Genomic DNA, 14,175 nt, shown 5'->3' on the forward strand with positions numbered 1-14,175 from the left:
TTTTACGTAGTAATACGTTATAACACATCACAATTACGTAGTAATACGTTTTGCGCAATTAAAACATCTAGTTATCCCTTTCACTTATTGTTTTTATCAAGCTATCCTTTTTACTTTTAACGAAATGTAAAATAAATAATCCCCGGCGCGGCACATATTTTTCTTTTCTTTAGTATGGGTATAACATATCTGTTTATTAGAATATCATTGGTTCCTATATCAAACGATATTCGTGTCTAGGAAGCGGGGGGGGGGTCTCTAGGAATAATCGTGTCTAGGAAGCGTCGGTGGAGGGGGGGGGGGTTCTAGGTGGGCAGGTTCTCCCGGGCGTCGGCGGTGGGGGGGGCGAGCGCGGCCAGTAGCAGCGCCTGCGCCGGGGCTCCGAACACGGCCGGCAGACGCGCCAGGCCTCCCGCCGCGCACGAGGGCGCCGCCCACTCTGCGCACACGCTTAACATATTATACACGACCTCCGTGGTCGAGTGGTGTGTGCACCGGTTTCCATGGGTACGCCACTCTGAGGTCCCGGGTTCGATTCCCGGCCGAGTCGATGTAGATTACCATTAGTTTTCTATGTTGTCTGGGGTCTGGGTGTTTGTGGTACTGTCGTTACTTCTGATTTCCATAACACAAGTGCTTCAGCTACTTACATTGGGATCAGAGTAATGTATGTGATGTTGTCTCATATTTATTTATTTATTATTTATATTCAACATATAAAGTGACACAATGGGATCAACATTCTTGTTAAACACGCATTCCTGCAATCACGCAGAGCCGAGATGACCCAGTGGTTAGAACACGTGCATCTTAACCCATGATTACAGGTTCATACCCAAACAAGCACTGCTGAATGAACCGGCGATGAAGGAACATCGTGAGAAAACCTGCATGTGTCTAATTTGGAACCCGCATTGGAGCAGCGTGGTGAAATATGTTCCAAACCTTCACCTCAAAGGGAGGGGAGGCTTTAGTCCAGCAGTGGGAAATTTACAGGCTGTTGTTGTTATTTACCAATATGGGTGGACTTCGGCGTCGCTACCAGCAACAGAACGTGGGCTTCTGGCAGCGTTAGCAGCCCACACTTCACGTATAGGTAGCTAGACGCAGCCACTGTTGTCAACCAGCTTACAACTGAAGACAAATAAAAACCTTTTCAAATACGGGAAATAACCCCAATTGAATGCAATGGAACTGGAACATTTGATGGTAAGTGGTAACCATATAGACATCACTGCTGTAAATATATAAGCAGTGGCGGCGTAAGGCGGCCTCGCTGTGCAAAGGGCCTCGCGTCAGAAATTTGAAAAAAAAAATACAAGGGCCCCTTAAACTCTTGCCCATATTAAGATTCGATCTTGAGCCGCCACTGGTAACAAACACTCACGGCCTCACGGTGCAAAGGGCCTTGAAAAAGTACAACATAACATTGGGATCAGAGTACTAAAAAAAAACAAGTGCCTCGCAAACAGTATCTTGCCCACATTAGGTTTAGATCTTGCACCGCCACTGTATATAAGCCTTTATATCAACTAAGATGTTATGGATTCCCCTCCTATACGAAACTAGTTTAAAAAAATGGATAAAATGTTCAACTAACCTAAAAACAGTGTTGCCATTACATCAATGACGTACAAACTACCCTCCGCTTCTCTCAGAAGCGAGCAACACTCGCTGTAAAGTATTGCCAGCGCTGATATCTTGTTTATGGTCCCATCTGAAATGAAATGTATATTATTTTGAATTTAGTAATGAATTATTAAACTAATCACAATACTTGGACCAACATCTCATCCTTTAGGACTGATGAAATCTTTTTTTTTCTTATATATATACGCGTACTGCCAAATAGGCCAGCTGATGGTATGTGGTCACTATTATGAACATAGATATAACAGTGAACGCTTAATCGATGGTTACGTTTACAAGCCCAGGAAAGCAAAGCATTCCATAAGCTTAATTTAATTTTATAGTTCACTGTTTCAATTCGAGTCGAGATGGCTCAGTGGTAAGAACGAGTGCATCTTAATCGATGATTGCGGGTTCAAACCCAGGCAAGCACCGCTGATTCATGTGCTTAATTTGTCTATTAATTCATCTCGTGCTCAGCGGTGAAGGAAAACATCGTGAGGAAACCTGCATGTGACAAATTTCATATAAATTCTGCCACATGTGTATTCCACCAACCCGCATTGGAACAGCGTGGTGGAATATGTTCCAAGCCTTCTCCTCCTTTAGCCCAGCAGTGGGAATTTACAGGCCGTTGTTGTTGTTGTTGTTGCTTTTTCAATTCTGTCGTAACTGTCATGACTGTTAAACTATTTCACATATATCCACCAACCCATATTGGAGCAGCGTAGTGGATGACCTCCAAACTCCTAAAAGCGACAGGACTTAGCCCATCAGATGGTCTGTCTGTGATATTATATTCCCCGCATTGTAGCAGCGCACTGGATAAGCACAAGCCTTGTCCTCAAAGGGAGAGGAGGTCTTAGGCCACCAGAGTGACATTACCAAGATTCAACTTTATACATAACTGCGATGATATAAACATTTGACTAATCTACTTGGTACATACCGATTTCTTTCTTCGAAGACAGGTTCCCGATCGCGAACGGCACTAGAGCTGATGATGCAGTTAAGACAACTCCTCGCAACGAGGGCAGTGCTATTCGACCGCACTGGAAGTTAAATTCAAAACTGTTGGATTTTCTATTCATTTTTATAAGCAAAACTTTAACTCTTGTAAAAAAGTATTATATGTATTTTATTATAAAAAATTTGGCTACTGGCAACTAATACTTATTTCATATTATTGTCACTTTAAATATCTTCTTTAACAACTTAAAATATCATTTCATTCGGTGAAACCGTAAAGCTATTTTTCGTATCCGTAAAGACAATCACAAATGATTCAAGATCTCGACCAATGACATCGCGTTATGAAAATCATAGATCATTTTCGACCAATTACATCGCGCCATTTCAAGGTCAAAGTGATTTATTTATCTTTATTCCTCCTGTGATTGGATTAAACTACAACATCTATAAAAAGTACATCACTTACCAGCAAAAGGTGAGCAAGGGGTGAGAATAGGAATGACACCGCATAGCTGGTGGCAGCTAAGGATGCCGTGACACCATCCCTGCTCAGCGAGAGTGGTAGCCACACGCACGGACGCGCCAGAGACGCTAATATCGCACTAAATAACCATAAAACATTCAAATTACATTACACTGGCAAACCTTTCCTTCACACGTGTCCAAAAATATCTTTATAACATTTTAATTCACGAACAAACAATGAAACCAAAATACTTTTTCCTTTTGTTCTGATGAGAAAAATTAAAATTATAGACTTTCCTTTTCCTCAATAAACATGTATTATACATATAAAACTCCCGCTAGAATGACTTTGTTTATTGATGAAATTAAAAAAGTGTAATTTAAATCGATTATTTAAAATTCGTAACGTAGTTTAAAATATAGGCACCAAAATTTGTTTTGATCCCAACAAGTCATCCAGCCTTATGAACAATCAAATCATAACAAGTTACGTGCTTTGTGGTTTCCGTATGAGTGGAATAGCAAAGCAATCCTACCCCCTCCCCCCTTGACGATCTGATGAGTACCAGTATCCCCAGTCCAAATGGTGAAATCAAGACAACAGCGCAAATATTCTGAAGATCGATAGCAGGCAAGCGTTACAAATGCTACCTCATTCAAATCCCTCACATTCCAATATAACCTCCTTATATTATAATGTAAAATACTTATTTATAATTAATAAAAAACTTACCCTTCAATAACTCGCCTATCGAGAGCCACTGACAGTGCGTTAACAGTGACAGCGGACAGTACGAATGCAACAACATGCGCATGGAGCGCTGTCAATGCGTACATACGCGTGCGACATGCATGCACGCGTGTGCGACCCGCGCTATAATATATATACGTCCGGGGAATGTGGATTATGTATTCCATGTGAAATATACCTGCAAAAAATATTATAAAGTTTAAATGAATCCGACAATTTATTAGAAATATATATTGTTATACTTTAAAAATATAATATAATTATTGTTAGCGTGACGAGAACATCTCGGAAGCAATACCCCTTCATGGGATAAGATCTGTTTTTTAAACAATATTTGTGGTCAATTTGTTTTTTATGGCATAGGTAGGGCGAACAAATGGGCCTTCCGATGTTAAGACAGTCACCATAAAAAAAATACTATTTCTATCGTGTCATAAATCTTGGGACCTAAGATGTTATGTGTCATGTACCTATGGACACCAACTCAGTCAACCTTCGAAAGATAATACAACAATACAAATTATTGCTGTTTCTTGCTAGAATATATGAGGAATGAGTACCACTTGGTGGCTGCCTTGCAAAAAGCCCTTCCACCAAGTAAATTACAAAAGACTGATGTGTATGTACTTCTTAAGAATATTTTCCTTCTCAGATAATTTATGCAAATTTATGGGTGTTCATTTCAAAGATCATATCATTGTTAAGAATGAAAGATCTTTGCTTTTTTAATAGTATAGTATAAAATGAGGCAAAGAAGACATATTTTTGGTTTTGTTTAAATTATAAGATTATCTATAGTCAGCTATAAAATTAAATATATTAAAACTTTTAATGTATATCTATTTTTAATGTCGTAAATTCTATAATTCTATCTTGCCAGCTATATGTGATTTGGCATTATCTTCTAATATAATAAAATAAATATATATTTCCAAATGCATTCTTATTAATATTGTTTCGTTTAAAAGCTTATATTAAAATCAAAAGCAAAAAACATGTGACAATAAATATTCTATTTTTTTAATTCATAAAATTCCATATCAGAATGGCTTTTCTTAATGATAAATAATGAAACGAGTCATATGCGGGATGACTCGCAGAAAAATGGTGATTTATGTTATTTAATAATGAATATATTTATTTTAAATTGCATTTAAATATAAAAAAGTAGAGCATGCGAAATGCTGAGAGATTTTATAGTAAAACTTACTTAATTTTATAGAATATCTTTATTATATAAAGCATAATGTAATAAAATCCAGTTTATTGAACCTCGTAGCTTGTGCAACAAATTTTAAATAGAGCAATCAATATTACATTTTATACTAAAATACACTCACTCTGTACTCTGAATGTCTGAAATGTTTTACACACTTTCTTAAGTGTTTGATAGTAAATTAGTATCTTGCAATTTCTGGGCTGCTTTTGAGAATCTCGAGCAGACAAACTCCATCCAACACAAGGTTATCTTTCCAATATAACGTTTGTATGTTTATTAATATTTTTGAGTATAATATTGAGTATATAACTGACGGTTTATGAAATTCTAATCAAAGTTTAATTAGACTATCTGAGTATTGTTTTTTTATTTTGAGTCATTGGTTGATAGAAGAATGTAATATCGCAAACAATCATCATCCTGCCCTTATCCCAATTTTCTTTGAAGTCCGCACAGCATCAATTATTCTTCCATACTTCTTCATCTCTTGTCATCTTATAAGCAACATTCTTTCCAGCTACATTGTCTTCCACATAATCCATTCATCGTTTTTGTGAAAGATGATATGACTGGAAAGATTGTTACTAGTAAAATAAGAAACCAAATTGGACCCAAAATACTTAATCGAGCTTTAATTAATACTTCAGTGATTGCATATCAGTTTTTGCTATTTAATATTTAACATATAATTTATTTAAACTCTGTTTCAATATAATCTATGAGTCTATATTGCATGAACTAATTTCAATGTTAAAGATTGTTATTGGTCAATAAGAAACTTGTATAAAATTAACAAACAGTATTATTTTCACTAATAAAAATTTCAATGTGCATTCAGCTGTTGATTTTATATAACGGAAATTATGTATAAATACGAGCTCTAAATGTGAGAAAAATATAATTTAATTACATGGGCGAATGGGTGCAATGCGTTCTAGGTATATCTACGTTATCATGCATGTAGTTGCCTCCGGGAGCCCCGTAATTCGGCGCGAGTACAGCAAGAGCCATCGTCATCAAAACTCCTGGCACCATCCAGCGTTTCTTCAATTCCTTCCAAAAGTCCAAATCATAATCACTTTTATACACTTCGTTACGATCCTTCTGAGGATAAACAACTTGGGTTGAAGTTACAGTACATTCCATCTTCAAGTTATATTGATATTATCGAATTTGAAACATGTAAATATTTTAGTAACTTTTCTGTTTTTTTTTTTTTTAAATACGTTTAACTTTCGTTGTTTATATTAAATTGAATGGAGTAGTTTTTAGATGGAAGACAAAAATAACACAATAAAATAAATAATGTAAACTAAATGATGCTAAAATCAATGAACTGGGTTTTATAAATTTTAAAATACCGCGCATCTGCAATGCTACAAAGATGACAAGATAGGCTACTGACGTCATCGCTGTGTTCCAATTTACGGAGAAAAAGTGTGTTGTTAAGCACAACAATAATTTATTATTGCCGTAAAATAAAATATTTTTTGTAATTGATTACGTTTTATTCACTTACACTTACTTTTGAATAAGTTATAAAATATATTTAAGTATATTCATTTTTTTATCGGTTATTTCAATTTCAATTCTTGGTTTAATGGCTTTTAGTTGTGCCGAATCGGTTATTACAATTCATTCGTGAAAATTTGAATGTCAAAAATGTCAATATGACATATAGTACTATGCAATAGTTATTATTTAATTTTATTAAATAAAAGTGCGCAATACTTATTTACGAATTAATTTAAACTGCTTAATTATTAACGATGATGTTAAGAAGCTTACGACAAGTAGGAGAAAAAATAAAAAGTGGCCCATTATTTTTAAGGTTAGTTTAGTATTTTATTCATTAATATTTTTATTTATCATATCGTTTTGTTCACAACATATCTTGCTTTCGTCAACTTACTTATTTATAAAATCTTGAAAAGTCTTTTTAAAAAAAAAAGATTAACATATAAATTCTTTAATAAGAAAAATGATATTATTCAAAAATCATGGTAAATAAATATTATCTACATTATGCATTATTTTACAACATGTCGCCCGTGTTATGTTTAAAAAAAATAACCTAGACTATATCCTAGATATACTCTAGACTTAAATCTTGTTTCATGGACCAATTTTTATCAAATTCAAATTCATAAAGATAAAACGAAAGAGTAACAGATTGAAATTGTTAGTTTCTATCTGTTACTCTTTCATTTATAATAGATTTGTTTAAATAATTCATAAAAATTAAAATCGAAATAAGCTGTATTCAATCAACAACAACAACAACAACAACAACAGCCTGTAAATTCCCACTGCTGGGCTAAAGGCCTCCTCTCCCTTTGAGGAGAAGGTTTGGAACTTATTCCACCACGCTGTTCCAATGCGGGTTGGTGGAATACACATGTGGCAGAATTCCTATGAAATTTGTCACATGCAGGTTTCCTCACGATGTTGTCCTTCGCTGAGCACGAGATGAATTATAAAGACAAATTTAGCACATGAAACAGTGGTGCTTGCCTGGGTTTGAACCCGTATTCATCGGTTAAGATGCACGCGTTCTAACCACTGGGCCATCTCGGCTCTTATTCAATCTTATTCAATCAGCTTTGTAAATATCATCAAAATTGGTTAATTGATTGAAAGAGCTACATATAGACAAACAAAAATCATTGAAATTGAGTCTTATGCATATAGATTATACATAAATTTGATTTGAAAACATCACTAATTGTATGATATAAAAAGCAAATACAGAACAATTTTTTGATGTTATCTATATTCTGAATAAGTAATAAATATACATTTAATTTATCTCTTTTATTCCCTGTGTATTTATGTCCTAAGTTTTTTTTTTAATTAATATATATTTCTTTTTAACATAGTGTAAGAAACAAAGCAGCATATGAGGGTGATGGAAAAACAACTGTAAGGATCTTAAACCAGGATCAGGATCTGGGACTTATGATAGATGCGTATGCCAGTGTAAGTAAAAAAAATTAACTCGGACAAAACTTTAAGAAAAAACGGCTTATTAAATTATAACTTGACTTGAATATGTATCTATGTTCATAAGAGAAATACCACTGAATGACTTTAAATTTGGAATTGTTATTCTGTTCCTGATATAAATGCTTTCGAATGAATTTTATCTGAACAAAGTTGATACAGATAAGTTGTATTATATATCGACAACTCCTATGCATTAGGTTGTAACATGATTTTTGGCAAAAATGAGATTTTGGTACTAAATATAAACAAATGTATAAAAAATTTACATATGTGAAAACCATATTTTGATATTTTCTTTAAATAACAAGATTTTCAACTCGCTAATAATCTTATCATATTTAAACTACGCGCATATAGTCGTGTCTTCAGTTGCGACGATTTGCGTCGATCCATTAGAGCGCGCCAGTGTTGCCAACTTTATTTTTGGAAGATCTTACCATAACATAGAAAAGATCGTATTTAGCCAACCTTTCCAGAGAGAAACTAGTACGTAATGAAAATGACAAGAAATCTCAAGAAATCAACGTAGAGAATCATGGAGGAGGACGAAAAAAAAAAGGTGTCAAATTTAAATACAAAAATGTCCCTTATACATAAAATCTCAAGTTCCCATTGACTTGTTGAGTCCGTAACGTATTTATTTCATACTGATACAAGTATATTATCTATATATTCAACTTACTGAGAGTTAGACTTACTTATAATTATGGGTATTGAATATTGAAAAGATCGTATGATTTGCGTACGATTTCGATTACACGATCGTACATCGTACATTGGCAACGCTGGAGCGCGCACAAGTGAACCATGGCTCAGTTCCGACGTCGTATAATGTAAAAAGAACAAAAATTGCTATATATGTCCGACGCAAAACGTTGCAACACAGAAGTTGTGACTTTATGCGTGATCGGCGTTTGTGGATTATGCGCCGTTCCTATAACTTACGATTATATGCATCGTTAAGTATTAAATTAAAGGCTTTATGGCAACACGAATAAAGTCTTAAGGTTTTGTTTTTTACCGATTTTCACTAAAATATGATTTTTTTAATTTAATAGAAAAGTTTTGTTGTAATCTCTAACATACAATCTGTGTACCAAAATTAATCGCAAACTGTGTTTGGTGGCTGAGCAATGCAAAGATGAAAGTTAAAAATCGCTCTCCTGAAAAATCACAAATTTTGTCATACGACTTCATGCGTTGGAGGTATCGGTATATTGTTTCTTTGCATAATAATTAATCATGGAAAAGCATTTCACAACATTGTAATACTATGTTAATGTTATAAAATGCTATGTCTTATTATTAACAGAAAATCTGAGTTGTACTTCAATGAGGCAATGTTTCTAGCAATTATTCAAACAATCCATGTAATCATATCTTTTAAAATGTTTAATCTTTTTCTTTTGGGCATATACATTTCCTTGAATATCATAGAAAGAAATAATATCTTGTGTTTGTTTCAGTATGGCTTTCGTTTAAACAATGGGATCACAGTGTTAGGACCTCTCGCTATATTTCCTAGGTAAGTTGTTCTTGGTTATTTTAATGTTCAATTAAGTATTCTGTTCTAGTATATTTTCTTTTTTTTAATATACGTAGTTACGTAGTCGGTACCACAGTAGAGATTGCCTATAAATTTTACACTGCAGGACTAAGGCCTCCTCTCCCTTTGAGGAAAAAGTTAGGGGCTACCACCACGCTACTCCATTGTGGGTTGATAGATGCATATGTGTCGAAATTAGACATGCAAGTTTCCTCATGATGTTTTCCTTCACCGCAGAGATGATATGCATGCGTTTCTAACTCCTGAGCCATCTCGGTTCAGTAAAGATAGGCGCCGTGAAAATAATATATGTACATATGTAAAAAAGTCGAGTCGAGACCAGTAGTTAGAACGCGTGCATCTTAATCGATGATTGCGGGTTCAAACCCAGGCAAGCACCGCTGATTCATGTGCTTAATTTGTCTTTATAATTCATTTCGTGCTCAGCGGTGAAGGAAAACATCGTGAGGAAACCTGCATGTGACAAATTTCATAGAAATTCTGCCACATGTGTATTCCACCAACGCGTATTGGAACAGCGTGGTGGAATATGTTCCAAACCTTCTCCTCAAAGGGAGAGCAGGTCTTTAGCCCAGCAGTGGGAATTTACAGGCTGTTGTTGTTGTTGTTGTTTGTATGTAAAAAATATCGTACAGGACGATATTGTCGTGGCAAATACGAACTTCGAGTGAAATAAACGAAGCATCGCTTCGATTCTTCAAGCTCCTGGAACCCAAGATAGATTTGTTGGTAAGAACACCATTATTAATTTGACCTTGATTTTTTTATTGTCAAATAAATTGGGTCTCTTTAACTGGCCAGGGGTTTTTTCCACTGTTTCAAAATTTTTTTTGTGGTATATGTTGGCGGACGAGCATATGAGCCACCTGATGGTAAGTCACCATCACCCATTGACAATGACGCTGTAAGAAATATTACCTATTCCTTACATCGTCAATGCGCCACCAAATTTGGGAACTAAGATGTTATATCCCTTGTGCCTGTAGTTACACTGGCCACTCACCCTTCAAACCGGAACACAACAATACTCAGTACTGTTGTTTGGTGATAGAATAACTGATGAATGGGTGCTACCTACCCAGACGGCTTTACACAAGGCCCTGCCACCAAGTAATTGTAGTATTTATTAGATTGTATTTCATAAGTTACAATTACAAATTCTCTGTAATTTCTCGTATATCTGCGGTTGGAGCTCTTTAAGATGAGACCATAACCAATTTTCTATGTACATCTATCGTCCCATAAGCAATGGGACAAAAATCGACTTACGCTGATAATATATGAGATGATCTTTGTTTCACAGATAATAGGCTTAGAAACAAAAGAGAGAAAGGTTATTAATTCTGTATTCAAAGCGTCCAGGGAAGCGAAGCTTAATGTAGAGATATTGCCTACGGAGCATGCTTGTTCGACTTTTAACTTCTTAAACGCAGAGGGCAGGTAAGTACTTAATTTCCTGTGGGCTAAGAGTTTGGTGCAAGACAGTTCCTCATATCATAGGGTTAGCTGATGCAACCAAAGCCTCAGTTTTAATAAAAATGAGACAGTATCAAATACATTACTCTGATCCCAATGTAAGTAGCTAAAGCACTTGTGTTGTGGAAGATCAGAAGTAACGACGGTATCACAAACACCCAGACCCAAGGCCACATAGAAAACTAATGACAATGTACATCGACTCAGCCAGGAATCGAACCCAGGACTTCGGAGTGATGTACTCATGAAAACCGGTGTACACACCCAGGGCCGTATTTAGGGGAGGGCAACCGGGGAAACTGCCCTGGGGCCTCCACATTAGTGGGGGCCCCAGGCCCCACTAGTATCGGTAACTTCGATAAATCATAGCTTACTGATTGAAATAAAAAAGTAATTAATTCATGATAATATAATTATTAGGCTGTGCGCGCTTTTGTTTGTCTAGGGCCCCCACTGCTTTTTGGCCTGGGGGCCTTCAGACCTTTAAATCCGGCTTTGTACACACCACTCGACCACGGATGTCGTCATAATCGTTTTATTCCTAGGCCACCCCTTAACTTGCACGACTTTGGAGATATGGTACAGTCAGAATAAGAAAACCTTCGTCAGTTTTCAATTTGATTCCTTTATCAAGTCTTAAGCTCATAGTACTTACCACCTTTTGAATCTAAACATCAAATCACTGCGACGCAATATGTCATTCTCGATCGGTAAAGCAGATTATCGCTCATACTGAGCACACGAAAATAGATCTTAAGGTGACGAACATTTTCCTTACCTCGACTGTACATTGAGGCCTCAAAGCTAGGAGGGGCCCGAGATCGATTTATTCAAGTCACTGTAGTATCATTCCTATCTCTATCAGTTTAAAGGCTGTTATATAAGTATAAACTAAATGAAAAATGATAGAACTTTTGCTCAATTAACAATTATACTAAAAGTAGATTATATCATATCGACATTATACATATATACATCCCGTCATCAGTTTGATTAATGGAAACAACCTGTAAATTTCCCACTGCTGGGCTATTGCCTCCTCTCCCTATGACGTTTGGAGCATATTCTACCACCCTGCTCCAATTCGGATTGGTGAATTCACAAAGGGCAGAATTTCGTTGAAATTAGGTACATGCAGGTTTCTGCGATTTCGAAGACATTTTCTGCCTCGCACAACCACTTTGTGGAACCAGCTTTCGCCGGCGGTTTTTCCGAACCGATACGACATGGGAACCTTCAAGAAAAGTGCGTACTCCTTCCTCAAATGCCGGCAACGCGCCTGCTTGCCCCCTGGTGCTGCAGATGTCCATGGGCGGTGGTAGTCACTTTCCATGAGGTGAGCCGTTTGCCACCTATCACATAAAGAAAAAGGTTTCCTCACGATGTTTTCCTTTACCTGCTTTTCACTGGGCCATCTCGACTCTTTTCATCAGTTAGTTTGTCCCTTTCTAATTTTATTTTTTGTTTCAGGTCAATAGCAGGAGCTCTTCTGCCCCCTCTGCACATTGACATGAACGAAAATGATATGTTGCAATCGAAAATGCACTACCAAAACGTTTTCGAGAAAGGTCTACAATAAACCTCTCTATAACATCCCTAAAACTAATTTAGTATGAAGCAATGCTTGGAGCCACGTGACCGTAATTGTCGGATATTCGAAATAAGAATCTATTCGAAACCGTTACCAAATTCGATAAATAAATTTATAATTAAGGAAAGTACCTCATAATAAATACACATATACATACTTAAATTGTTACCTTGTTGAAACTATTCGAAACAATCAGATAATCTGACACACATATGTATCCGTATCTGAAACTAATAATATGTTATTCACGTATCCGAATCCGTGTACAGATACAAAATATATAGATATATTTTAACGGGATCTCTGAACCTGTCAAAATGGTTTCAATTTAAATATATATATTACTCACAAAGTTTTAAAGTTAAATTATCAACGTGCATTAGTGTGCGTGACACTCGTGCTTACAATATATCTTAGTGTGGGTGAGATATATCCCACATAAGAGTAGGGAAAGCAAAACTGTTCACTTGGTGGTAGGGCTTTGTGCAAGCCCGTCTGGGTAGGTATCACCCACTCATCAGTAATTCTACCGTCAAATAACAGTACTCAGTATTGTTGTGTTCCGGTTTGAAGGGTGAGTGAGACAGTGTAACTACAGGCACAAGGGACATAACATCTTAGTTCCCAAGGTTGGTGGCACATTGACGATGTAAGGAATAGTTATTATTTATTACAGCGTCGTTGTCTATGGGTGATGGTGACCACTTACCATCATTACGTTTTATATACTTGGAACCTTTTTCAATTAAAAATCAACTCTCTTAAACTTGATTGTTTTTGTATGTGTGTATATATCTTATATATATAAGCTATAATCCCAATAACAGGGATCCGATGTTTCATTGTGCCTTTATATGAAATATATGTCAAAGTTATATAAAATTGCTTGCAATTATTGTTATTAACAACTTTTTGTTGTAGGCAACTTTGATAACAACTGTTGCAATCGTTAATTAAATAATTTATTTTGTCTAGAATAGTCTTAGCAAAATTATTTACAATTTTCATTTCAACTTTCAACTATGATATGAAAAATGTTGTATACTAAACATAATGTAAATATTAGATAATATTGTTCAATATAGATTATAAAAGCAAGTACTTGTTTTTTTTAATTATGCATTAAAAACTTATTTGCAGAATATGTATTACCTGACACAGAATAAATAAAAATTTTAACAAAAAGAAAAACCGACTTCAAACAAAACACTATTTTAAAACATATAAATATGCACTAAAAAGTAATAAAAATAATTCAACGTATTTTTTAGAGTCCTTGTAAGTAAAATGAAATTAAAAATATTGGACTACTTAAAAGTCGATTTACGATTATGTAACGTAGTTATTGTTATATTTGGAGCCATGATGAGTTAAACATAAAAAAAACAGACGAATTGATAACCTCCTCATTTTTAAAGTCGGTTAAAAAAACAATTTACTCGATCTTTATCTTCAAAATTTGCAAGATAGGGTTTGTAATCAAATTTCTCTCAACCTCT

At 35.4% G+C, this 14,175-nt stretch overlaps 2 protein-coding genes across 2 annotated transcripts; one reads left to right on the plus strand and one right to left on the minus strand.

Moving 5' to 3' along the window:
- Positions 1-305: 305 nt before the first annotated feature.
- LOC124541848 lies at positions 306-6,254 on the minus strand. The gene is made up of 7 exons (XM_047119757.1): positions 5,947-6,254; positions 3,800-3,995; positions 3,068-3,203; positions 2,579-2,681; positions 1,601-1,717; positions 1,015-1,134; positions 306-439 (listed from the first exon to the last, which is right to left on the minus strand). Exons 2-7 carry the CDS (start codon positions 3,982-3,984, stop codon positions 306-308), a joined length of 795 nt encoding a protein of 264 aa, XP_046975713.1. The 5' UTR covers positions 3,985-3,995; positions 5,947-6,254.
- Positions 6,255-6,689: 435 nt separating this feature from the next.
- Positions 6,690-13,635, plus strand: LOC124542010 (NADH dehydrogenase [ubiquinone] 1 alpha subcomplex assembly factor 3). The gene is made up of 6 exons (XM_047119962.1): positions 6,690-6,867; positions 7,916-8,015; positions 9,509-9,567; positions 10,245-10,338; positions 10,913-11,049; positions 12,556-13,635. The coding sequence occupies exons 1-6, from the start codon at positions 6,806-6,808 to the stop codon at positions 12,662-12,664; spliced, it is 561 nt and encodes a 186-aa protein (XP_046975918.1). The 5' UTR covers positions 6,690-6,805; the 3' UTR covers positions 12,665-13,635.
- Positions 13,636-14,175: the final 540 nt, after the last annotated feature.

This window comes from Vanessa cardui, chromosome 29 (assembly GCF_905220365.1).
Source record: "Vanessa cardui chromosome 29, ilVanCard2.1, whole genome shotgun sequence".
Classification (NCBI taxonomy): domain Eukaryota; kingdom Metazoa; phylum Arthropoda; class Insecta; order Lepidoptera; family Nymphalidae; genus Vanessa; species Vanessa cardui.

Coding starts and splice junctions, on each gene's coding strand:
- LOC124541848 (XM_047119757.1), bottom strand. CDS start 3,984: ATGGAATACATAATCCACATTCCCCGGACGTATATATATTATAGCGCG. Junction 2,682..3,067: donor CCCTTGCTCACCTTTTGCTG/GTAAGTGATGTA, acceptor TTTAACTTCCAG/TGCGGTCGAATAGCACTGCC. Junction 1,135..1,600: donor AATGGCAACACTGTTTTTAG/GTTAGTTGAACA, acceptor ATTTGTCTTCAG/TTGTAAGCTGGTTGACAACA.
- LOC124542010 (XM_047119962.1), top strand. CDS start 6,806: ATGATGTTAAGAAGCTTACGACAAGTAGGAGAAAAAATAAAAAGTGGC. Junction 6,868..7,915: donor AGTGGCCCATTATTTTTAAG/GTTAGTTTAGTA, acceptor TTTTTAACATAG/TGTAAGAAACAAAGCAGCAT. Junction 10,339..10,912: donor AACCCAAGATAGATTTGTTG/GTAAGAACACCA, acceptor TTTGTTTCACAG/ATAATAGGCTTAGAAACAAA.